Raw genomic sequence first — 23,992 nt, 5'->3', positions numbered from 1 at the left:
CTACCTGTATATCTCTCTGGCCTCAGCTACGGCATATTATTTTGTACATAGGCCTACTGTATTATTACCGTTTTCACACCTTTAACCACACCCGTGAAAAACATCTTCACTCTGCAACCACTACACTTCCTCCCGTAGCCTAATAGCCTAGTCACTTATACAATTGCGTTTTAAATACACGAAACTGGATTGAGACATCACTCGCTCTCTTGCACTCGCTGGCGGTCCCATACGCACATTTAATACCTCTCTTTTGAAAATTCAGTTGTATTTAAGACTATTTAAGGATTCGCGGGAACCCTGCTTTTGAATGAAATAGTCTGACCTTCTCCATGAATTTTAATTCTATGAACTATGCGCTTGGTGTGGTGTTCAGCCGTTTCTTCTTCCGGTCGGCGGACTGGGAATCGAAACTAGGAATCGAAATTTAAACTTTTGAACGATTCCGGGAAAATCGCAAAGATAGTCCCGGTTCCAACCAATACTCGATATTCGATACCCAAGCCTAGTGATCTTGTAATGCATCAGATCTGAGATATTGTATATGCCTTGTCTTCCTCGTCTTTTACTTGGAGCAACAGGGTGAGAAATTGGGTGTGAGTGGTGATGGCATTCTATATCATAATCCAATTAATTCCCGTGTCCTTCTGGAAATCAGACACAATGAAATATTTATACATTTACACATACAAGCAAGCACACACACACACACACACACACACACACACAAACACACACACACACACACACACACACACACATTCACACACACTCACAACCACACACATGCTGCCTCATTGATATGCATTAAAACAGTGTTTGTATATCCTTTGCTCTGATGTCCTTTATGGTATGTAATAGCATTGTGTGGGCAGACACTCTGGCTTTAGGCAGTAGGGTATGACCATCCTCCTCAAGCAGACTCTGGAGGTTGTTAAACGCCTCATCTGCTCCAACTACCAGCAATTTCCAGGAGCGCTGCTCACTTAAATGGCTTAAGAGCTGTTGTCAGGCACCCAAATCCACAAGGGCACTTTACGATCGTTCTCCCTTAACACCTCTGTGTTAATGCCGACAGAGGAAGTTGTAAGCCCAAGCCTGCCGACGCTCTGAATGCATGAGCTGAAAAGCTATCTGTGCCCTGATGCTCAGTAAACCCTATCAAACACCTTATTCATCACCTCTTAAGAGAGCTGTGGAATCAAAATCACTTGTTGATGTTGAAGTGATGCATGTAATTACACAGCCAAACAGGCAGACCTCCGCCAAGGCCAAATGCTGTATCTGGCAACGTTAGCAAAAAGCAAAACCAAATTGATGCGGGCGCCCCTAAATTGGGTCTGCTCCAGAACTGAATGGTTTCTTCCTAGTTCCATGCTACTTATTTTCACCAAGTTTCAATCAGGCCAATAGTTTTTGCATAATCCTACTAACAATCAAACCAACCAACAATAAATGGCCAGTTAAAACATAGCCTCCTTGACAGAGCTAAAAATGTATCTCAAAACCGAATATCTGCAGTGAGGTTAAGTGTTTTCATCACCAGTCATCAGCACATACTCATCATCTATCAGCTTCAGACGGACATGACAAACAAACAAACAAACAAACAAACAAACAAGGTTATGAATGATTAAAACCCATTAGTGTCTCACTGGATGTCATTTTGTTAGGTGTAGTACTAAAAGACAGCCTGAGATTGTGCAGCCATGTTGACTTGTGATGCCCCATCCCTCTCTGCAGGACGATGCCCGGCAGCTCTTCGCCCTGTCAGCGGCCGCTGAGGAGCAGGGCATCCTGCCCGAGGACCTGTCCAGTGCCATCCGGAGGCTGTGGGCCGACGGCGGCGTGCAGAACTGCTTCACCCGAGCCCGAGAGTACCAGCTCAACGACTCTGCCGCATAGTACGTACCAGATCCAACACATCCCATCTGACAGACTCGACACAGAGTCCAGTGCAAGTGGTCATTATATGGGAAGGTGTGCTGTTGTCAGATCAGCTTTCAGCAAGCTAGAGGAGCATGCAGGACAAAGTGTGAAAAGTATGTAAGAGGCGTCTTAGTTTTAAAAAATCTACATTGCATTAACAGTTAAAGCTGTATCACTTCCGTACCTGTGAGCGCTTTCCTATGTATGAGTACCGGTATAAGGTTCTCAGCATTCCTCCGAATAAGCATTTTTCTAGCACCAAAATGTCAAGGTGAAATAATAAACCTGAAGAAAGGCGGATGAGCGGCACATAATGAGGCTTATGTTAATCAGCCCACACGGTTGAGTATCTGCTGCTGCTGCTGCTGCTGCTGCTCTACCTGTGTGGAGCTGACAATGACTCCAGCCCTCTGCTTTGTATGCACACTTCTCCCCAATATTCCTAAACCGCCAAATGAGAACATAAGGTCGTGTCACGGTGATTTAGCAAAACGGATTATTTTGTGAAAAGGAAGATTTGAGTTGACCCGGGTCTCTCGGTGCTGAGTGCGTGTCGGGCTCCAAGCACGCGCTGAGCGCTCGATGGCATGGGCAGTTCCCATCTGCCACCTCTATCACTGAAGCCCCATGTGCTAGAGGGAAGGGTACCTGTTCCGGTCACGACCACAATTTTGTCCTCTGGATGCTGCCTCTAGTGCTCTTGTCGATATGGCTTCGGTTACCCAGGCTGAGACACACAAAAAAAACGATTTCGGCAAGGTGGGTCGGCTGTGCGAGGTGATGAGGGGTGAGCTGTTGCCAGAATTAGCTGGCGCCCCAGCTAGGATTTTCCCAGAGGTTGATAAGGACAGTGGTGTTTGGAAAAAAGCAGAACAACTTCGGTTAGTGTCTGATTCCCCCATTCAGATACATGCCCTTTGCGTACCCTTCCCACTCGGATACGGCACTGATGAAAAATTAATCACTCCATTGGCGAGAAGGCACACGATGAAAGCCCTGATTGCTTTTGTTAGCGGCCAGGACATTGGTATGCAGGTTTGATGGTAGCGGACAGGACACACGGGCCTACCTGATGGTCTCCTGAGGGACATCGGGTCGCGTGCTGACGCCAACGGATGTTAACGCCTGCCAGCGCATGGACGGTGCTCGGATTAATGACGCAGGTCATTAACCACTCAGCAGTTCTTATTGCACAAGGCAGATGGAGATGAGTTATGATGATGATCTTTCTGAGAGACAGTGTCTGTTCCACCTACAAAAAAACATTCACCTCCATGAGGTAGACAAGATATCCATCACATGAATTCCACGTTCAAATTCCGAACAAATCAAATTCCAAGTTGAACTGCATCATCTCATCTAAAGTTAAATGGCAGAAATCCACAGAGAAATTGAGTTAACATTTCAAGTGTACGTCTAAAAGTGTTCAATGTTATTATATCTCATTTTAAAATAGAGGTATATGTTGATGATGTTCTAGTAAATCGTTATTATGACCGCCGCGCAACAAAGCGGCGGTCATATAGGTTTAGTCAGATTTTTTTTTATTTATTTTTTTTTTCCTTTTTCGCATGTCCAAATTTCCATCAAGGATTCCCGGGACACTGAAAGACCGGGGTAGACGAAACTTGGTGGGCATGTAACCCCATTTGGATAGCATGGAACCATCGTTTTTCGTTTTGATCTGTAGCCCCCCCGCTGGACTGCACCCCCCGAAAGGAGGGTAGGGCAGACACAGTTTTCTGTGAATATCTCGAGAACCGTAAGGTTTAGGAGGACCATTTTTTTTTGTATGTTGATCTCAAGGGGCCATGTCAACCCATTCCATTATCACTTATTTCATGTATAGCGCCACCTAGTTAAAAATTAAAAAGCAAAAAATTAGGTGTTTTCATCACAATATCTCTGGCTGACATGGTCAAAACTGCACGAAATTGAAAGTGTAGGATCATTATGACACCCTCCGAATGCATGCCAAGTTTTGTGAACTTTCGTTCATGGGGGGCCTTACAATAAAATACTTTATGTGTACATTTAGTGACCGTACACCAACAAGGATTCCCGGGACACTGAAAGACCGGGGTACACGAAACTTGGTGGGCATGTAACCCCACATGGATAGCATGGAACCATCGTTTTTTGTTTTGATCTGTAGCCCCCCCACTGTACTGGACCCCCCGAAAGGAGGGTAGGGCAGACACAGTTTTCTGTGAATATCTTGAGAACCGTAGGGCCTAGGATGACCAATTTTTTCCGTATGTTTGCCTCCAGGGGTCATGTTAACCCATTTCATGTGCACACATAAACAGATACACACGCACACACATACATTCACAGTAATCATACGTATGACACATACTCACACAGTAGACATATGTACGCATGCATGCACATGCACAAACACACTTACGCAGGCAAACACACAAGCACGCACACACACACCCACACACACACACACACACACACACACCCACACACATAAACATGTACGCACACATGCACACAATTCAAGAATTTCTCAGAATTATGAACAGGCAAGATGGGGGTGGGGTTGTATAAAATTAATTTTACATGTGAAATCTATGAACTAATCATGTTTTGGTACTTGTTGTCTAGCAGATACCAGTGAGAATTGAGTGTGGATAATGCAATTTAGTGAGACAGTTAGAATCATATAGGCCTTTCAGCGTGATTTATTTTTGTGGAAAAAATGTGCTGGACTGGGCGGCGGTCATATTTTGTACCGCTCTGCGGTACATCAAGTTATGTAAGTGTTATGATGCATGGCCTCAGATCACGTCCTAGAATGCAGTTTGAGGACATTTGATAAGTTACTTTGATATGATTACTGTGGATAAAGTTTAAAGGGTTTATTATCTAAAATGAGTCATCCATGAAGATTTCAGCCTAGTATTGCTTGCTCATAACTGAAATGGGCTACAGCTAATTAAACAATGGCACTGGAGTAAGCTGCTATATTTGCAAGGCATGTCTTTCCTTACCTGGCTCTGACTGCTAGCTCGAGGTATCAGGGACTGTGTGCAGATCCGGGTCAAAATGAACACATTTCTAAATAAACAAATTCACACCTGCATTGATGATCGCTCGCTCTCTCTCTCTTTCCCACTCTCTGTTCACGCATCTGTGCTGCTGCTGATGTTCCAAGTGTAAATCTCTCCTTTCCTCCAGCGTGCTGGTTTTGCATCATCTAAGTGCAGGTGGAAGATTGGGGGGTCGTGGGCAATTGGCAATTTGGACAATTTGACAGTTGGAATTGACAACTGACACGTACAAACATTTCTTTCTTCTACGGTTGGGGTATCTACGTTAAGCTTGGTCAGGGTGATCAAGTCTCTCTCATAGATAAGATGATAAATTTATGCCAACCTGGCAACAGATGTTTCTGTTTTGCAGCTTGTCCTTGTTGGACCGCACAGTGTGAGATTAATCGGCCTGGTGTTTTTGCTGATGAATTTCTCACACTCCACCTTTTCTTCCAGTCTTATGCCATTCAACCTCGTTTGCATTTTTCTACATCATTTCCCCTGAGTGGATGCCTATCTGTCTCTCTATCTTTCTCCCCCAAAAAAATCTAATGAACAGATGGGTGGCTCGCTTCCCTCTGCTGAATCTGTCCATTTGAGCATTCCCCCTCTACAAATGTGGCGCTCCAGGAATGAACGAGCTCGGAGCCAGAGGAAGACATGGCAACTCTGACATGAAGCTGCTGTAGGCATAATGACTACACCAGCACTGTTTCTGTCAGCTGCACTGTGCCCTGCGTTGCCACACACACACACACACACACACACACACACACACACACACACACACACACACCTCCCAATACTCTGTGGTCCTCTCTACTCCCGCAATTAGGAATCCAGTCGCTCTCATTTATTTTGGGGAACAACAAACGAGTTCTCCTCAAAAGAGGCTGTTCCGGCTGCTCCACGCTGTTGGGTGGGTATGGGCATCGAGAGAGCTTGTAATCCCCCTTACTCTCCAGAGGATCGCTAATTGCCTTGTTATGTGAATCCTGTCATGCCAGTAAACCTGGCTCAGTGACTTCAGTTATTCTCAGTACTATTCCTCTGATTACACAACACACACATACACACACACACACACACACACACACACACACACACACACACACACACACACACACACACACACACAAACCACCTATTGATATTATATTATATTATATTATATTATTATATTACCCTGCTATGTTCAGATCATATGTAAGTGTAACTGAACTGAATAGATGCACATTGGACAGATGGATTCAGGATGTCATGGCAGAAACAGGATTGGGAAGCAGAAGGGGTTGTTTTTGACTGTGTGTGTGTATGTGACAGAGAGAGTGAGTGAGCGATTTCTTGGCTTGGCAGCCTGTCCGTCTCCCCCAAGACATGGTTATGGTTTTGGGATTTTGCAGACGCCTTTGTCCAAAGCGAGTGAGACATGAGACAGCTCTATGGTACACAAAACACTTTAATTCTAGAAATGCCCAGTTTCTCTTCTCTAACGGTGTTCTATGTGTTATATCGTGTTAAATAGAACTACATTTAAATAGAACTACATTTACCCATGCACCCCATTTCTGACTGTTGCCAGACAACATCACGATGTGTAGACAGTCATTTCTCCTTGTGTGTGTTGTGTGCTTCACTCAGTCTGTGGACCTAATGGTTCTGCTGTACTAAATTAACTACATTTTTTTGTCAAGTGGCTACCAATTAGAGTTCAGCCCTGTCAGGGGATCTCAGAAACCCCGTTCATTAACTGAATCTAGAGAAGGATGAATGGTCAAGTCTCCAGACAGTAGATGAATAAAACCAGCATTTCCGTGTAACAAACTAGACACATTTATATTTATTTTCCTCTGTAGGCTATCCAATTGCATCCTTGAAGTGCAATGGCAGTAGCACATGTGTTTAATGACCTGCATACATTTGAATTCATATTTTGTCAGAATATTCAGACTTGTGTGCCAGGGACGTTATACTAACACAAGCACAAAACACCGGAGTCAGAGTTAGTTTGAAACTAATCCAGGAATTTTCCACCTGTGTGTGCTTGTCCTGTCCATTAAAATACACGTGTTCTGTTTCCACAGTTACCTAAATGACCTTGAGAGGATAGCCAAGCCCGACTACATTCCAACCCAGCAGGACGTGCTTCGAACCAGAGTGAAGACCACTGGGATTGTTGAGACCCACTTTACCTTCAAAGACCTGCATTTTAAGTGAGTAACACAAGTCCTAGACCATTGCCCTAATAGCCATGAAATTGGATGTGTGTGTGTGTGTGTGTGTGTGTGTGTGTGTGTGTTAGAGAGAGGGCATTCATATTCTACAGGGCATTCTGGGCAAAGCATGTGATATTTAAATCACTTTCTAAGCCAATAAGTTTAAGTCACTATCATCACTTGTAATATTGTAGTAGGTTATCACAATCACTCACTGTGCTGCTGCCTGTCACTCCTGGGCTTAATGAATTAAATATGGCCGCCATCGTAGGGAGGGTACAAATGACCACCTTACATATCTGTCCTGCTCTTGGTCACCATGGAAACTGAACTGTTTGGAAATGCCAGTGTGTGTGTGTGTATGTGTTTGTACGCGTGTGTGAGGGGCAGAGAGAGCTAAACAGAAAGACGCCCATCTTTTACTGGATAGTTGTATGGATATGTGAATATTTGTTAGAGGATCAGTTTGCGGCCTGTGTTTTCAGCAATATTATCCAAGCAGGACGCAATCAGCCAGTAGTTGTACAACTGTATGATTAATTGGGCGACTTCTCCTTGCCACTGTAAATGTCTGTTCCAATACATGTAGTGTCCCCTGTTTGTAACTGCTCTCCCTCCTCTCTGTCTGTGGCTATCCCTCCCAGGATGTTTGATGTAGGAGGACAACGTTCGGAGAGAAAGAAGTGGATCCACTGCTTCGAGGGCGTCACGGCTATCATCTTCTGTGTGGCCCTGAGTGCCTATGACCTTGTGCTGGCTGAGGACGAGGAGATGGTGAGGAGACCACAGACACAGTAGTTTCAGCCTTGGGCCTACAGGGAACATCCGAAAAATATGTGGTCATAATTTAAATGCCAGGCAAAGTGTGACATTGTGGTGTGTGAGAACTTTGAGCTGACCCACCGATGTTTGTTCTGAGGATCTTGCTCATGGCATTATTTTAGAAAACAGATGAAGCTCTGTTATTAAATAGTTTTTTGTTAGACTTTAGCCCCATATTGTTCAACGTGAGTTTTCTTTGCTAACTGGTAGCCACATAGAGGAAACAAATCCATGTGGTCCATAAGAACATGATGTATTGTTAACCACTATTGCCACCAAGTGGTCAGGATCCAGTATAACAGCCAGCTGATCTAACCTCAACATCCCTTTCCCTCCTTGTCACGTTAGAATCGCATGCACGAAAGCATGAAGCTCTTCGACTCTATTTGCAACAACAAGTGGTTCACCGAGACCTCCATCATTCTCTTCCTCAACAAGAAGGACCTCTTCGAGGAGAAGATCACTCGCAGTCCTCTGGCCATCTGTTTCCCTGAGTACACAGGTGTGCAGTTAGATAGCAACCCTTAGGCCCACTGGTAGACTTAACAGGGTTGGGCCAGACAAAGTTCCATATTTAGGATCTGTAGCATTAGTTTGGACCAATAATCTGGTTGTTACTGACTTGAGTTTAATACGGTAGACCCTGTTTACAGTTACTATTCATTTATATGGTCCTTCACTGAACCAGTCAGAGGCCTCTTTAATGCATTGTGTGAGTTGGTTTTGCCTGTCCCATTGTTGAATAGAGAATCCTCATATTTTGTGTTTTCCATAATTGTGATCAAGCCTTTTCAATGTGTGGCAAAATTAAAGCTTTACTCATTTTTTATGTGTTACTCATTTTCTAGGGATTTATAATAGATAAAATGTGTAGTTGGACTTCAGTGAAAGATTGTCCTGTTTGTGTGATCTCAGGCTCAGCCTTTCATGTTGTCCTCCGCAGGGGCAAACAAATATGACGAAGCGGCCAGCTACATCCAGACCAAGTTTGAGGACCTGAACAAGAAGAAGGACACCAAGGAGATCTACACACACTTCACCTGTGCCACCGATACCAAGAACGTCCAGTTTGTCTTTGACGCCGTCACCGATGTCATCATCAAAAACAACCTCAAAGACTGCGGATTGTTCTAAGATCAACACAAACATGGATACTCACAAATCCACATTCTCATCCACACTGACCACTCACACACTCACATTGACCACTGACACTCACACCACATTCTGTAGTTCCAGAAAATTGCCTCTCTTGCTAAGAGCAGGCTGTGTTGTTCTCCTTAACCAGCCAACGATAACAGCTTGCATAACGCGTAGGCTTCAAAACCCTGGCAGAAATATCTGCATTGTCATTCTGCCTTGACACAACCGGTGACATACTATTGAACAGGCGTTCTGTGAAGAGTAGAGAGAGTCTTCAGTAGAGAAGAATCATCAGGAAACCCCATGAACTACTGAGACGGACCTCCATCAATCACTTAATCAGCACACCCTTGGTCACTGGATTTTTCTCTCATTTTTTCCCACTTGATTTGTTTTGCTCTGTGCATCAGATATTTAATTTTGAGGAGATCAATACAAATGTACTTTTTGTGTCTTACAAGCATTTTTTTATGACAGTATTTCTTTTTATCGTAAAAATAAAACATGGATAAAAGGATATTTTGTATTACAGCACTCATTTTCTTTAACTGATGTGAAACTTTTATCTAGCTTAATTGTGTATTATAGTGCTCATTTTTTGTAATGGTAAAACACAGGAAATGAAAAGTAAATGAAATTGCTTTTTTAAGAAACAATGTTTACATTAATTCCATACTTGGCTGAAAGTGTACATTCTACTGCATGCTAACCGTAGAGCAGCTTGAAGCCCATCAGTATCTCAATCCCATCAAAAGTTTTGTGTGATTTCTAGGAAAAAGAGCTAACAAACAACAAAAAAATCACATGCACTGTACATTTTGATCAATATTTAAAATATATGTACCTAACATGTCAAATTTTCTTATTTCCTTTATTGTTGCATTCCTCACTTATTTTTTGCAGTGTCTGTGCCTTGATTATGTTGACACCAGTCTGTAGAGATTTGAGTTGTCTATAATGTAAATTAGGACCAGTGTTTTTCACAATGTTTAAGGAAAAAGCTAAATAAAGTGGTATCGTGTTGATGAGGGTAAGAAAAAGTTTCCATGTTTAGCTTAAATTTTGGGTGCGTCAGTAAAGGATATTATTTCTTATACCTGCACAATAAGAATGCAAATAAAGATTGAGTCCTTAGAATATCATCTTTAGTTGTGTCATGTGTTGTGATGGTGAATATAGCATTGCAGTAAAATATGATGGCCCAAAGAAACCTTTAATTTTGCCAGAAAAGCCAAGCAGAAATCGGTTGCATTTAAGAGACCTTGTGTGTGATGTTGCATTATGCTGCCCTATCCCTGAAATCATGTACATGCAACCAATATTTCAGTGTTTGATGGCCAAGCCAGGCAGTTGTATTTTAATTTGAAATCAGAGTAGCCAGCATGTCTGACACACTGCAGCCTTTGTTCTTTGTTCTGGCTGTGAGTTAGTGTTAGGTCTTTGGCAAACTGCAGCTGCAAGAAGGAGCATCTCATTATGCCATTACTTCACACAGAGCACAGCTCTCTCTCTCACTCACTCACACACACACACACACACACACTCTCCCAGCGCCATCTCAAATATCTGAGTCAAGTCCCCTCGCTCAGGCACTGGCAGCTGCTGAGGGTGGCTGATCTGGCCTAATGGATGTGCCGGTCACAGCTGCCAGGTGCCACCTCCTCTGCCCCTGGCTAGTGGCCATCGGCAGCCCCAGGCCTCACCTCCGCTGACCTGATGAACATACTGTCACTCTCTGAAGGTCGGCTCCCTCTAAAATGCCACGGCTCATTCCCGCTGACTTTCCAGATATGATGTGACCCTATCACGTGTTGATCCAATAGTTAGTGCCAGACCAGAGCTTTAAAACTCTGTCAGCTATGACCTGAGATCAATTTCATACGTATTGAGAAGCTACAGCACACTTGGGTTAGGATTGCATTTGCACATGCCATCATATATTGTTGCATAGACGTACATGTCACACTCTAAATGATTTCATTTGTATTCATGATGAAGAAACATCTTGGCAGTCAACTCATTTGTTGAACTACTGCGGGACTGCACTGTATGCAGATTCTGCACTGATGCAATGTAAAAGCAAATGTGTGGGGCAGAAAACCGTCCAATTTCACATCTCAGTTAAGAGCCAGTGTGACATGGGCACACCTTAATTATATAAATACATACATACATACATACATGAGTTGAATGTCATATAGTAGACCACATCCCAAACCCTCCCTTCACACTGAATTGAAAGATTGTGCATGGACATGAATACTCACACACGCACGCGCGCACACACACACACACACACAAACACACACACACACACACACACACACACACACACACACACACAAATAGGGGAACAATATACCTGACTGCCATTAAAAGAATGCTTTTGTCCATTTAAGTGTCCCTGAATGGTGCTGATATTCATTTACATTAGAAACCAATACATTTGAAAAGAATTGTAAGCAGCTTTTGTTGTAAGCCTGTCAATGTATACAAATGTGGGCCTGTGCACATTTTGACACACTTTGACCCATTTCAAAAGGATCATTGCTATTTAAAAAAGGCAAGCACAACCTGGTCTAATGTGTCCATTAGCTTCACTAAGTACAGTGGTAAAACTCTGGTGTATTCTTTAGCCATGTATCTCATGCCATCTAATGGAGATCTGGCGACATTGTTAAAGCTTTTTAACCCTCCTTTTGTGTTCGTTTTTATGTTTGCTAGTTTTGTGTTTCCGGTCAAAAATGACCGCTGGATTATAACTTGTTATAAATCCATAGTAACACACATATTATCATCTAATGTTGTGATAGACCTTTGTATCATTTTGTGTTCTATTGGATTATATAACCAGTTTTATACTTTCATTTGCTATGTATGGCCTGCAGGCCACTGTCTTGAGCTCATGCAAGTCAGAAAGGGAAAGATTGTATTGGGGAAAGGTTCCAGTGGGGGCTGGCATAGAAGCAAAGACGAGGGTGTGTTTGTGTGTATGTTTTAATGTACAGAAGCACTCTATACAATCCATCCGATCAATAAGTATGTCTCGATTTTATACACTGACCATTTTCTCACCCATTCATTTTTAATGGCCGGTCATTTTTGACCGGAAATACACATGGGTGTTCTAAAGTTAAATAAATCACTCAAATTGTTAACAGATTCTCCACGCAGTTTAGTCGAAATGTGAAATGTCATAAACTTGCCAAAGCAGCATTGGGTGGGTTTTATTACCATAGTCAACTAATTACTCTGCACATTATGTGTATTTATATTTCATAACTATCTAACACAAATAAGAAAACAAAACGGAGTATCTACTCAACTGGTGTTGCCACTGTGAGTCAAGGCCGTAGTCATGATGTAAACATTGGGGGGGGACCAAATCTGTGGTGGGGTCTGAGGAACCCTCAAACAGAATTTCAATACATTTACTACCATGCAAAAATATTATTAAAAATCACAAACAAGTCGTTAGGTCAGTCAAAAATTAACTTTTGACGGACATAGGAATGGCATGGATGGATTATGAACCCCCCCCCCCCCCCGGTGAGTTTTGTGAAAAGAGAAGGGTGGAGAAGAAGCAACTTCACTGGTCCATCCCTGGACCAGTGACTCCATTTGTGTTCAAAATGTATACTTTAAAAGAAATTACAAACTAGAGTATCTTATGATAACCTCTATATTACACAGAATGTGGTTCTTTGACTTAGCCTATTACTTACACCTGAAGATTTTTTTAAACTAAGGCTTAGACTCATTTGGAGTCTAATAACATTTTGTCTTTTAATTTAGATTTTATTATGCTGGCGGCTAATCACACAATTTTAACATAGTTTGAAAGGGACAGGATTCAGGAATAGGCCACTAAGACAGGCCCCTCTTCTGTCTGACCCACCTCATGTTACCCCTGTATGCATTGGTGAATGGAGGTGCAAATTCCTTTCTTTGGTTATTGTCCGCGATTCACATTAACTGTAGGCTATCACGTAGGCCTATTGTAAACGTCGCCACATTTGATCGTTTTGCCTGCATGGCTGCGCGATTGTGTGCGCATCTAAATAATATGCAAGATGCAACAATCATTTCTAAGAGGCCTATAAACGGTAATTTCTGACATTACTACTAGCATATGAATGCATTATTTATGTTGAAAGACGTGAAAGAAATCACACAGGCTTGCACAATTCATCATTTAAAATAAAACGTTTCACTTTTGCTATCATTGCGAGAATAGGCTACAATATGGAAAATGTTCCCTTTCAGTCTGATCGGCTCCAAACATGTATGGGATTTCCTTAGCCTGTGCTACACCTTTTCAAGAAGTTTTGTGAAAATTGTACCAGTAGCTTTTGCGATATTGTTAACAGCCCTACCTCACCGCAGTAGGGTGCATTAAATGGAAGCTTTTGATAGCTCACTCCACTAACGAAAAACGGAAAATCACCAGGACAAACCACTCAGGGGTGTAGGCTACTCTGGAACCATAGGTCACTAATTTGTGCGTTATTTACGTTTGATTACATTTCAGCTACAGTACGTGTTGGTTTCCTGTAGGCCTAGTATAGCGCTTTATTCTTTATTTATTTTTCTATGTCCGAATATTGGGGGGGACATTTAGGTCATATTTGAATATTGGGGGGGACACGTCCCCCTCAATGTCTATGGTGACTACGGCCCTGCTGTGAGTGAAATTATGAAATGATATCTTACGCTGCTTTCAGTTTTAAGTGAACTTATGTGAACTTGAATGAATAAGTGAACTTATGATTATGCTATACATATATTTGAATTAAGCGAGCTGTCAGATGGTGTTCAAGTGATCCCTAAGGCCTGGCGAATAGGTTGCATTCAACTCATGAAACAACACACGCACTACGCTCATCACCGCCTCCCACGACACGACATGCACCGTCTTGCCTCGTGGCCTATTACTTGTGAAGCCGCCAACAGGAATGTCTATAATGGCTGGAGGCAATGGCATCACAATAGCGTCTCCAACCTCTGCACTTAACGAGGTGCGTAAAGGTGTTAAGTGAGTGGATAGTGGACCGTTCACGGTTGGAGGCAAGTGATGGAGTTAATGGGGAAGAGTGAAGGCGTAACTTGGTTGACTTCATGAATTCCAACATTGCTGTTACTTCAGTGCATTTTTCGCTAGGTGGCAGTAAAAGCCCAGGCCTGATATTTCCCGATTCTCACGCAAGTCGTATCCTACGCACTCGCACTGGCCTTTTCCCTCTTCATTTTACGATCTGTCTTTACATTGGCTTGCTTGTGTATGTTTTTTTTGAGAGACAGCAGTTAACACACATGCTTAACGTTGACACAGAACAGGCCAGTTTAATGAATGTATAGGCTATATATATATATATATATATAAACAAAACCGGGAATCCAATTTTAGCTATAAAATGGTTGGTTCAGAATCACTGCCTACAAAGGCTGTGTGATGACATTAAATGACAAACATGTCATTGGAAGTATAATGATCTGTAAAAAGTACGGATATTGCCTGCAATTATTCCTTCTACAATAGCCTATAGTATTTTAACAATATTAGATAAGCATAAAAATTGCTGATATTCTGACGGCTCGAATATTTCAGTGCTCGTTGTCTATAACCACTTTTCAGAATACACTCTATTTTGAATTTTATTACCCAGCGCTCAAAAGAAATCACTACACACAGCATAGGGTAACATTAAGGGTGTTCTATATCACATTTCGCCTCTTCACTGATTGGCCGATCGTGTGATGCGCGCCTCTGATTGGTTGTTGTTTTATTGACAGGAAAAGAACGGCGCACAAAGTTGGACCAAGAACTCATTTTCAGCGCATTGACTCAGAGACCTTCCAACGTGCGGTGCATTTGGATAACTAAACTTTTGAGAATAGAAAAGACTTCAGATGCGTCTGCATGAGTGAGTGCCATATACCTCATATATAAGCTGTGACTTGCATTTTGTTTGTGATGTGAAATTGTAATGTTGCATGTTGGAGCAATAACACATTATCTAATCTAGACTTTATTTTCGTTGTAGGATACCTTCATCTTATTGACCTTCATTTGGTGATTCGTGTTTGATTAAATCATCTGACGGAGAACTATGGTAAGTAATGTCCACTTTAGATAATGCACAATTGTTTTGTTGTTAAATGAGTTTGTGCCATTCCAAAGCACGCATCTCAACATAAAAGAGTCCTAACATCTGCAGGAAATTCGGTTGGGGTCTAGTGCTATAGAGTATATAAGAGCATTTTGTGCATATTGTACATCCCAAAGCATTTGGTTACCCCACTTAACTTTTTTGGAGCTTTTGGAACAGTAGACCAAAGCGCACATGCTTGTGGCCAGAGTTTAGTAGTTTGGCAGTGATTTTGCCCCACGTCTTTCTTGTTGGTTGTGGAAATACTGTAATTTAAGAATTTTAACAGTAAAATGTATACCCAGTGGTTGAAGTGTTGAGTCCTTAAATTTTTGTCTCTGGGTCTACAAAAGAAAACGAACTGCTTGCAATGATTTGATTACGCCTAATCAAAACCGTATGCTGTCCTCTTATAACTTTTTAATCCATCGTGGAATTTTTATATCTCTGCTATTGATATGACTTGTAACGGCATTGAGACGTCTTTTGTAATCAACTCGTAGTTTAGCATTAAACATCGCTTTATAAAGTGGCGTTTAGGCCTAACATTTATCGGATTATGCCAGCAGACAAAAACATACGATATAGCATCAGACCGTGTTAATCAGCAGCCATACCTTTGAGTCAGTCATAGCATCTACTACTTTCTGAAGCAACTTCATGTGCAAAGAGTTTTTTTCTACTTAATTCATGGCTCTATCTCACTTTCCCTCACTCATTCTGAGCCAAATGGCCAGCTTATCACTGTCAGCTGTAATAACACTAGCCCCTCATCATTGGGTCCCTCACTGTGGCTTTGGTCGGCTGATGGGTCTGTGGAGCCTGTGTAATGATGCTGTTGTTGTTTGTGTACGTCCTGCAGGGAAGTAAGTCTGCTGTAGTTTTGGGGGTGGTTAGCAAAATAATGAATGACTTCATCCTGACAAAAATGTGGATTTTTTTTCTCTGCCAAACTATTGACTAAGGCACCAGTGTTGCTACTCGAAGGGTTCTGGATTGTTCTGATGGTTTGAATGTAGAGGGAAAATGATAAAATAAGTTATTTTCTTCTGAGACATGGCCCCTTCGTAACTTAAGTGGGGAACTAGATAGGGTGTTAATTTTTCAATATGACTGCAAGGTTGAAAAAAAACAGATGCTGCAGTAATAATATCTGAGTTTAGAGTGGATAACAGCAATTTCCATCTGTTGAGAAAGAGGAGCCTGCCATTTTTCACATTTGGAGGAACCTTAGCCAGACTGCTCCATTATTTTATGTGTAATGCTGAATTATTGGGTTAGCAACAGGGCGAGCCGTTCCCCTGGATAGTGCTGATTTAACTTTGACCCAAAATGGTGAAGAGGTGAGGTAATTTCCCCACAGAGAACTGCAGATGACCATAACATCCTCTAGTTAGGTGGAGCGAAGGAAGTGTCGTCCTGTGCGAGATTCATCATCACCATTTTTTATACTTCCTCTTCGCCTGTTGAAGAGGTGGAGAGCCTCCCCCTCCCTTCTGCATCCTGTTCCCACAATTCATACTGATGAATCCACGGCTGTGATATACTACCATGGCATCCCCCTGGAGACGGAGTGTCCAGCTTTTCCCAAACGTTACCTACTCTAGCACAGAGCCACCGCTGGACACTGGACCTCAGTGTGCTGAATGTAGCGATTTGTGCTGAATATCTGACTTTAGAGGTTTGGAAGGATTGAAGAAAAGATACAGATATAGGGTTATGGCTGCTTTTTGTGGTCACTTGTTGATGTCAGGGAAGCTAACAGCGCTAATGGAAATGGGTCTCTCAGTCCACGCTTGTGCTGTAATGCTGACTAGATGTACAGTTTGAGATGGTTGGGTAATAGTGCTAAAGCAGTCATGAGAGCATTTAACTGCAGCTAAAGGCCTGTAAATGAAGTGGATTTATGAAGTCCTAATCTCCTCTTCTCCTCTCTTCTCTTCTAGCTGTGTCTGCAGAACTCTGGGGACTGCTTCCGTGACCAGATGCGCTACATGATGCGCTCGCTGCAGGACCTTAAGCAGATCAGGGAGCCATGCGATGCGGCCGGCAGCTGCCGTCCCTTGGTAGTGTCCCGCCTCAGTCAGAAGAGGGCGCTGCACCGGGAGCGGCTGAGCCGCCTGCGCATCTCCGATGCCAGCGATGCCAGCACCTACGATTCGGCCTGCTGCTTGGCCAGCCCACTGGAGGAAGAGGAGGAGGAGGGCGGTGGCGGAGGAGGAGGTGGAGGTGGAGGTGGAGGAAGGCTGACCCAGGGCTCCCCCAGCAGCGAGAAGAGCCTGGAGTTCGACTCGGGCTACTCCGAGGCGTCCTGGCAGGACGAGGGTGTGGTGCTGAGGCGGACGCGGAACGTGCGGGTCTCCGCGTCGGCCTGCGTGCGCACCAACCGCATCCGGCCCAAGTCCACGTCTGACGCGTGCCTGGAACGCTGGACATCCTTCGAGGCCAGCGATCCGGAGGACTGGACCACGTCCCTGCTGACGCGCGGGCGCAACCGCCAGCCGCTGGTGCTCGGCGACAACAGCTTTGCCGACCTCATCAAGAACTGGATGGACCTTCCGGAGTGCCCCGAGACCCCAGAGGTCCGGCCGAACGCTGGCCGCCGGCTTGCCAAAGACTTCCTGGGTAACGTGCGGCGGAGGCTGGCCGGGATGTCCAAGGTGACAGAGGGGCGAGGCAAAGCTATGGACACATGCACCAAAAGACTGTCCTGCCCAGTGGGTGTGCAGGCACAGAAGCCTTTCTTTCACCAGTCTCATACAGGACTACACCAACTTGGAACAGACTACTACCAGTTCAGTGCCCTCATGAAGTCTGGCAGCCGACAGCCAATCATATGCAATGATATCATTGGATATATCTGAACTGAGAGAACTTAGACGGACTGTTATATTGCCAAATAATAAGACTTTCCCCTCACACGTGTTTACTTTGCATTCAATATTATTGATGCCGTAATGTTCAAATTAAATATGTCACAATAAAAGGTTTGTTTTCTATGAAGAAAGGTACTGAGTTAGTTATCCTTGAAGTACTTTATGCACCTGAGTCTGTTAGTCTCTTGGGGTTATTTACATCTCAAAGCCATTTATAAAGTCATTGTGTTCAGAGAAAGCTGTTAACATGCTTCTTTGTGTAGAAAAGCCCATAAGCACTCTTTGTACTGGAACCCCAGTAATCAGCAGTGGGGCAGTACAAAGACCTCACAGCTCATCTCAGGTCTGCAGGGCATTTTCCTAGACCAGTTATTCATGAGCACCACTTGAACAACTCACACCGCATGCAATAGTGTGTGGCACTCTAAAAATAGTGCACAATTTACTGGGAAAGACAAATAACGTTAAAAAAAAACAGGAAAATACCCTTTGATCGCAAAGAAACTTCAATTTATTGAGTGAAAATCAGTTTTAAGTGGACATGTTACGTAAGTAACATATTACATTCAATTAATGCTGGAATGTGTTAAGAGCCTTATGGAAGATTGTACTCATTTCACATATATCATCACTAGACTCTCCTAGAAATTCACAGTGACAACAATTCAAACAGTTAAAAGTCAGTGGAGAGAATGGATGTCTATTAAAACAACGGTTGGTCTTCCCATAATGCTTAATAGAAGAAAGACAAGAGTCCCCTAATGATAGCTTCAGGGCAGTCTCCTCGACTTGTTCACAGTTAGATACTTAATTCATTCAGCACTTCTAAGCGGCTCCTGAATCCGAATGGACTTGACTGGAGGTTGACAGTGTTTGTCTAGGCCTGCTGAAAATAGTTAAGACTGGAATAGGAGACACTGGAGTGGAGTTGTCTACACCACACAATGATAAAAAGCCTGGTCACCACGTCATGTGGGGGAATTCTGTTTGTGTCTGAGGAGAGCTCACACCCTAAAAACAAACCGCCTACACTAAGAAAATAAGCCAAGTTAAACCTAGAGAACATGACCACATACAGCACATGCATGTGTACTAATGTGACGTATGGAGTTCATATCATGCAGAAATCTTTGTCCTTAGAGGTGGATTTTCATCTAGTCTTCATACACATAGGCAAAATTTCCAACATTACTGTTTTGCGTCAGTATTTAAATCTCATAAGCTATATAAGTTCCCCTGCCTGTTTTAAGATCACAGGTCGCTACAGAAAAGTCAGTCACAGCTATGATTAGCACTGTAACTTATACTAAATGTGTGCAATCATGCTAACAAAAAAGCAAGAGCCAATTATGTTAGATTACTGTTGGGAAAACACGTTGGTGCTCTGAAGGGGCCAGACTACTGTGAAAGAGAAGAATGACTGATGCCTGGCCATTTGTGGATATGTGCTTGTTTCCTCATTCCCCATTGATGAGATATTAGCAGGATGCAAAAGCAGGAATATCACCAAGCCATCAGTTTGATGTTCTTTGCAAAACTACTGTGTAGTACACTCTGTGTATGACTGTGTGTGTGTGTGTGTGTGTGTGTGTGTGTTTGTGTGTATGTGCTACGCTGTGTCATGTAAAATGACATCAAAATTGCTCTTTTTTAATCAGACTAGGCTAGAATGTTTGTTCTGAGATGTAGTGGGTGCCACATCTCAGATGTGCAGTCTACACATCATTTAACAATTTTACATACAGAATTTTGGAAAGGATAAAGGTCACTGACCCTATTTTCATTTATATTTCTTATCTTTAATTTAAATAACTACTAACTAATCTAACTACTACTAACTAAGTACTGACTAATCTGGCCTGAAGATCACAACAAATAGGCACATGAATAAACTGAAGAGATGGATGATAAAAGATGACCCTATTCTTGTAAGGGTGATACAAGAACATATTTTATGGGGGGAATCTGTTCACAGTCTTCGTCCTCTACAAACGAGGGTACCATCTCCAGCATCTCCACATGTGGAGGGATCTCTTCCTTTGTCACACTGCTCACCACTTCAGTCACCCTGTAAGAGACAGATCATACATAACTTTGTATCACTTCACCTGATTGCATCTCTTGAAAAAAAGACACTATCATATATACCTTACAGAAATGACTCTAGTAAAAGCAGCTAATGCAAAGACGACTATGCCATAAGGACTTGGAGAAAGATTGTGATAAAGGCAGAGAGAGAGAGAGGACAGAGAGAGAGAGAGAGTATATATACAGCGGGGAAAATAAGTATTCGTCAACATTTCTTTCAGTAAGTATACTTACAATGAGGCTATTTGCAGGAAATTTTCACCAGACATTAGTATTAACTCAGATAATCCACCCATATAAAAAAATCCAAACATTAAAGTCCATAGGTAGAGTTATGTGCAATAAAGTGGAATGACACAGGAAAAAAGTATTGAACACGCCTGCTGAAATTTCTTAAATACTTTGTGGAAAAGCCTTTATTCGTAATGACAGCTTCAAGGCATTTCCTGTATGATGAAACTAATCAGTCACAGTATTCTGGTGTGAGTTTGGCCCATTCTTTTAAACAGATAGTCCTTTAATATTGAAGATTTCAGGGGTCCCTCTTGTGAATCCTGATCTTTAGTTAACTTCCAAAACTGTTCAATTGGATTGAAGTCAGGGCCTTGATTTCCTTTCTCTGAAATCAATTGAGAGCTTCCTTTGCTGAATGGTTTGGATCATTGTCCTGCTGGAAGGTCTAGCAATGTCTCATCCTCATCATCCTGGTGGATGTAAAGATTCTCCCAGAACAAAATGACTCCATTCATCATTCCTTCAACTGTATGAAGTCTGCCAGTACCATGAGATGAAAAACAGCCCACACCATGATGCCACCACCTCCAAACCTCCATGTTGGTAGGGTATTTTTAGGGTGATGCACAGTGCCATTTCTCCTCCAAATATGGTGTGTAGTATGACATCCGAAAAGTTACATTTTTAACCAGAATACATTCTTTCAGTATTTCATAGGATTGTTCAAATGTTGTGTAGCAAACTTTCAACGAGCTTTGACATGTTTTTCTTCAGCAATAGAGTCATGCGGGATGAGGATGCATAGAGGCCATGGCGGTGGAGTGCATTACCTATGATTTTCTCTGTAACAATTGTACCTGCTGCCTCCAAATCTTTTTGGAGTTTTCTCAGAGTGGTCCTTGGTTCTTGGGCTACTCTTCTGACTATCCTTCTGACTTCCTGGTCAGAAATCTTGCAAGGAGATCCTGTCCATGGCCAGTTGATGATGTAGTGATGTTCCTTCCACTTGCAAATAATGGCTCCAATACTGCTTGCTGGATGATTCAGAAGTTTTGAAGTGCATCTGTAACCAGTCCCATTAATATGTTTTGCAACAATAAGGTTGCAAAGATCTTGGGAGAGCTCTTTGCTTTTACCCATCATGAAATGTTTCTTGTGTGACACCCTTCTAACAAAAAACTTTTTTATAGCTCACCAGTATGTACTAACCCAGCTTATATGAATTTGCACAGATAGGAGGGATAATTTCTCTAACTACTTATAGATTTCAGTTTGTTCCTTGCCATTCCTTGCGTTTGTGTACTGCTTTTTCTTAGCGTGTTCAATACTTTTTCCCTATGCCATTCCACTTTTTTACTCATAACACTACTTTTAGACATTAATGTTTGGATTTTTATATATGTGTGGATTACCTAAGTTAATACTAATGTCCGGTGAAAATTTCATGCGAATAGCCTCACTGGAAGTATACTTACTGAAAAAAATGTTGACGTGTTCAATACTTATTTTCCCCGCTGTATATATATATATATATATATATATATATATATATATATATATATATATAGAGAGAGAGAGAGAGAGAGAGAGAGAGAGAGGACGAGAGAGAAAGAGAGGGGTCAGGGAATGAGGCCAGGTCATGATGACAGCTCAGGATATGACTCCTGTTTGGGGCATCTGTAAAGCTCGCAGTGCTGTCCACACCCCATTCCCCATGTCTGATGGCCCTCCGGAGTGACCACTCTAAGCCCAGCAGGAAGAAAGAGCAATACAAGACAGGACGAAATGAAGATAGAAGAAAGGAAGACAAACAGAGACAGATGGAGAGAGAGAGAGAGATAGAGAGACAGACAGACAGACAGAGAGAAGGACAGAAGGAGAGAGAGAGACAGAGGGAGAGAGAGAAGAGGAAGTTTATGAGAGTTTTTAAATGGTCTGTGTACTCTTTGTGGGCCTACATCATTGGTGATTTGTGGGATTGGCAGAGTAATAATTTTTTTTCACAACTTGCACAGCTGTTGGTCCGACCAGAGAAAGCAGGAAAGGGGCAACTGATGGATTTTGGGATACCGGTGTGTGTCATAATGTGCTTGTGTGTGCATGTGCATGAGTGTGTGTGTGTGTGTGTGTGTAGTGACATAAGGGCTTGTTTTGCCGAGGTCCTCCACCAGCGCTTTCCCACCCCTCCCAGGAATGCTAATAAACTGACAGGACGGCCACTGCGTCCATGAGCCCTGGATTGAACCGACTCTGGCGCTCAGTGGAACGCGGGATGGAAGCAGGGCTGGAATGCCACGGGTTAATGGAGCAGAGAATGTCTTAAATACCCCAAACACCCCTCACGACAGCACGGAGTCCCCGAGGAGAAGGAACCACATCCCCTCATTAACCGCTGGGTAAACAAACAAGGCCGCAAAACTACTGTGTAGTACACTCTGTGTATGACTGTGTGTATGACTGTGTGTGTGTGTATGTGTATGTGTGTGTGTGTGTGTGTGTGTGTGTGTGTGTGTGTGTGTGTGTGTTTGTGTGTATGTGCTACGCTGTGTCATGTAAAATGACATCAAAATTGCTCTTTTTTAATCAAAGACTAGGCTAGAATGTTTGTTCTGAGATGTAGTGGGTGCCACATCTCAGATGTGCAGTCTACACAGAGGTGTAGCGATGATGAAGAGCTTGTCAAGGACCCAAAGTCACACGGTGAGACTTTATCTGTGCCATTTGTTTACATACTGTTATCTCCCAAAGCAGTCCCATAAGAAGCCATACATAAGAGGGATTATGCAACAGAGAGAGAGGCCGACATAACAGCGTCCCCAAGGGGAAGCCCATACCTCTGTTGTAGTCTGTGCTCATGACCCGATCCAGCGTTGTACAACATGGCCGGCCCATAGAAAAGACTACACACCTCCAGGTTATGAGTTTGCTGAAATAACATAATGCATAATGCTAAGTAATGCATCTTTACTCCACAAGCATTCAGATGATAGCATCTAAACTAATTACAGGATGAACCGTAATGTAATCTAACCACATGCACAGAGAAACACATAGACACACACACACACACACACACACACACACACACACGCACAGACATTAACAGTCATTTAACCCTCATAGGGTGTTCTTTTGTTTTTTTGTTACACAGGAGGTGCTGCCGGGTCTAGTGGACCCATTGCATTTTAGGCCTTTTAATTCAACATAATCAAACTTTTTTTTTTTTAAATACTCACTAGATGGTTACATCATCCCAATTGCAAGTAATATAAACAACACATATGTTAAATGTGTTGCCTTTACCTTTGTTAAATCACAATTATGAATAGAAGTGCCACTCGTTTTTGTTTATTTTTGTATTAAAATATAACAAAATAAGGAAATGCATCATAAAACAGACATAACTGGAAAATAATCAACAATTATACAAATGAAGCAAGTTTTATTTATTTGAATTTCATTAGAAATAGAACATGCTCAATAACATCTGT

The 23,992-nt window shown here is 42.5% G+C and overlaps 3 protein-coding genes across 3 annotated transcripts in view; 2 read left to right on the top strand and 1 right to left on the bottom strand.

Annotated features, from left to right (window-relative positions):
* The window catches only part of gnai2b (guanine nucleotide binding protein (G protein), alpha inhibiting activity polypeptide 2b), a 43,249-nt gene extending 32,953 nt beyond the window's left edge, over nt 1-10,296 (top strand). Inside the window, exons 4-8 of the mRNA XM_076268597.1 lie at nt 1,744-1,904; nt 7,058-7,186; nt 7,834-7,963; nt 8,360-8,513; nt 8,955-10,296. Coding sequence (XP_076124712.1) covers nt 1,744-1,904; nt 7,058-7,186; nt 7,834-7,963; nt 8,360-8,513; nt 8,955-9,145 — 765 coding nt within the window. The 3' untranslated portion in view covers nt 9,146-10,296. The remainder of the gene's footprint in view (nt 1-1,743; nt 1,905-7,057; nt 7,187-7,833; nt 7,964-8,359; nt 8,514-8,954) is intronic.
* Nucleotides 10,297-14,998: 4,702 nt separating this feature from the next.
* Nucleotides 14,999-18,314, top strand: inka1b (inka box actin regulator 1b). Its single transcript, XM_076269081.1, has 3 exons — nt 14,999-15,078; nt 15,199-15,267; nt 17,250-18,314. Exons 2-3 carry the CDS (start codon nt 15,265-15,267, stop codon nt 18,165-18,167), a joined length of 921 nt encoding a protein of 306 aa, XP_076125196.1. The 5' UTR covers nt 14,999-15,078; nt 15,199-15,264; the 3' UTR covers nt 18,168-18,314.
* Nucleotides 18,315-18,648: 334 nt separating this feature from the next.
* uba7 (ubiquitin-like modifier activating enzyme 7) overlaps nt 18,649-23,992 on the bottom strand; it is a 57,534-nt gene continuing 52,190 nt past the window's right edge. The window contains exons 23-24 of the mRNA XM_076269080.1: nt 23,336-23,427; nt 18,649-20,247 (exon numbers count right to left, since the gene is read on the bottom strand). Coding sequence (XP_076125195.1) covers nt 20,100-20,247; nt 23,336-23,427 — 240 coding nt within the window. The 3' untranslated portion in view covers nt 18,649-20,099. The remainder of the gene's footprint in view (nt 20,248-23,335; nt 23,428-23,992) is intronic.

The sequence above is a fragment of the Alosa pseudoharengus genome, unplaced genomic scaffold (genome assembly GCF_046254945.1).
Source record: "Alosa pseudoharengus isolate Yale_2024_CS ecotype anadromous, Long Island Sound unplaced genomic scaffold, YU_APseudo_1.1 YU_APseudo_1.1_scf_5, whole genome shotgun sequence".
NCBI lineage: Eukaryota > Metazoa > Chordata > Actinopteri > Clupeiformes > Clupeidae > Alosa > Alosa pseudoharengus.
Note: the sequence above shows the minus strand (reverse complement) of the source record. Positions and strands in the feature narration are given on the sequence as shown.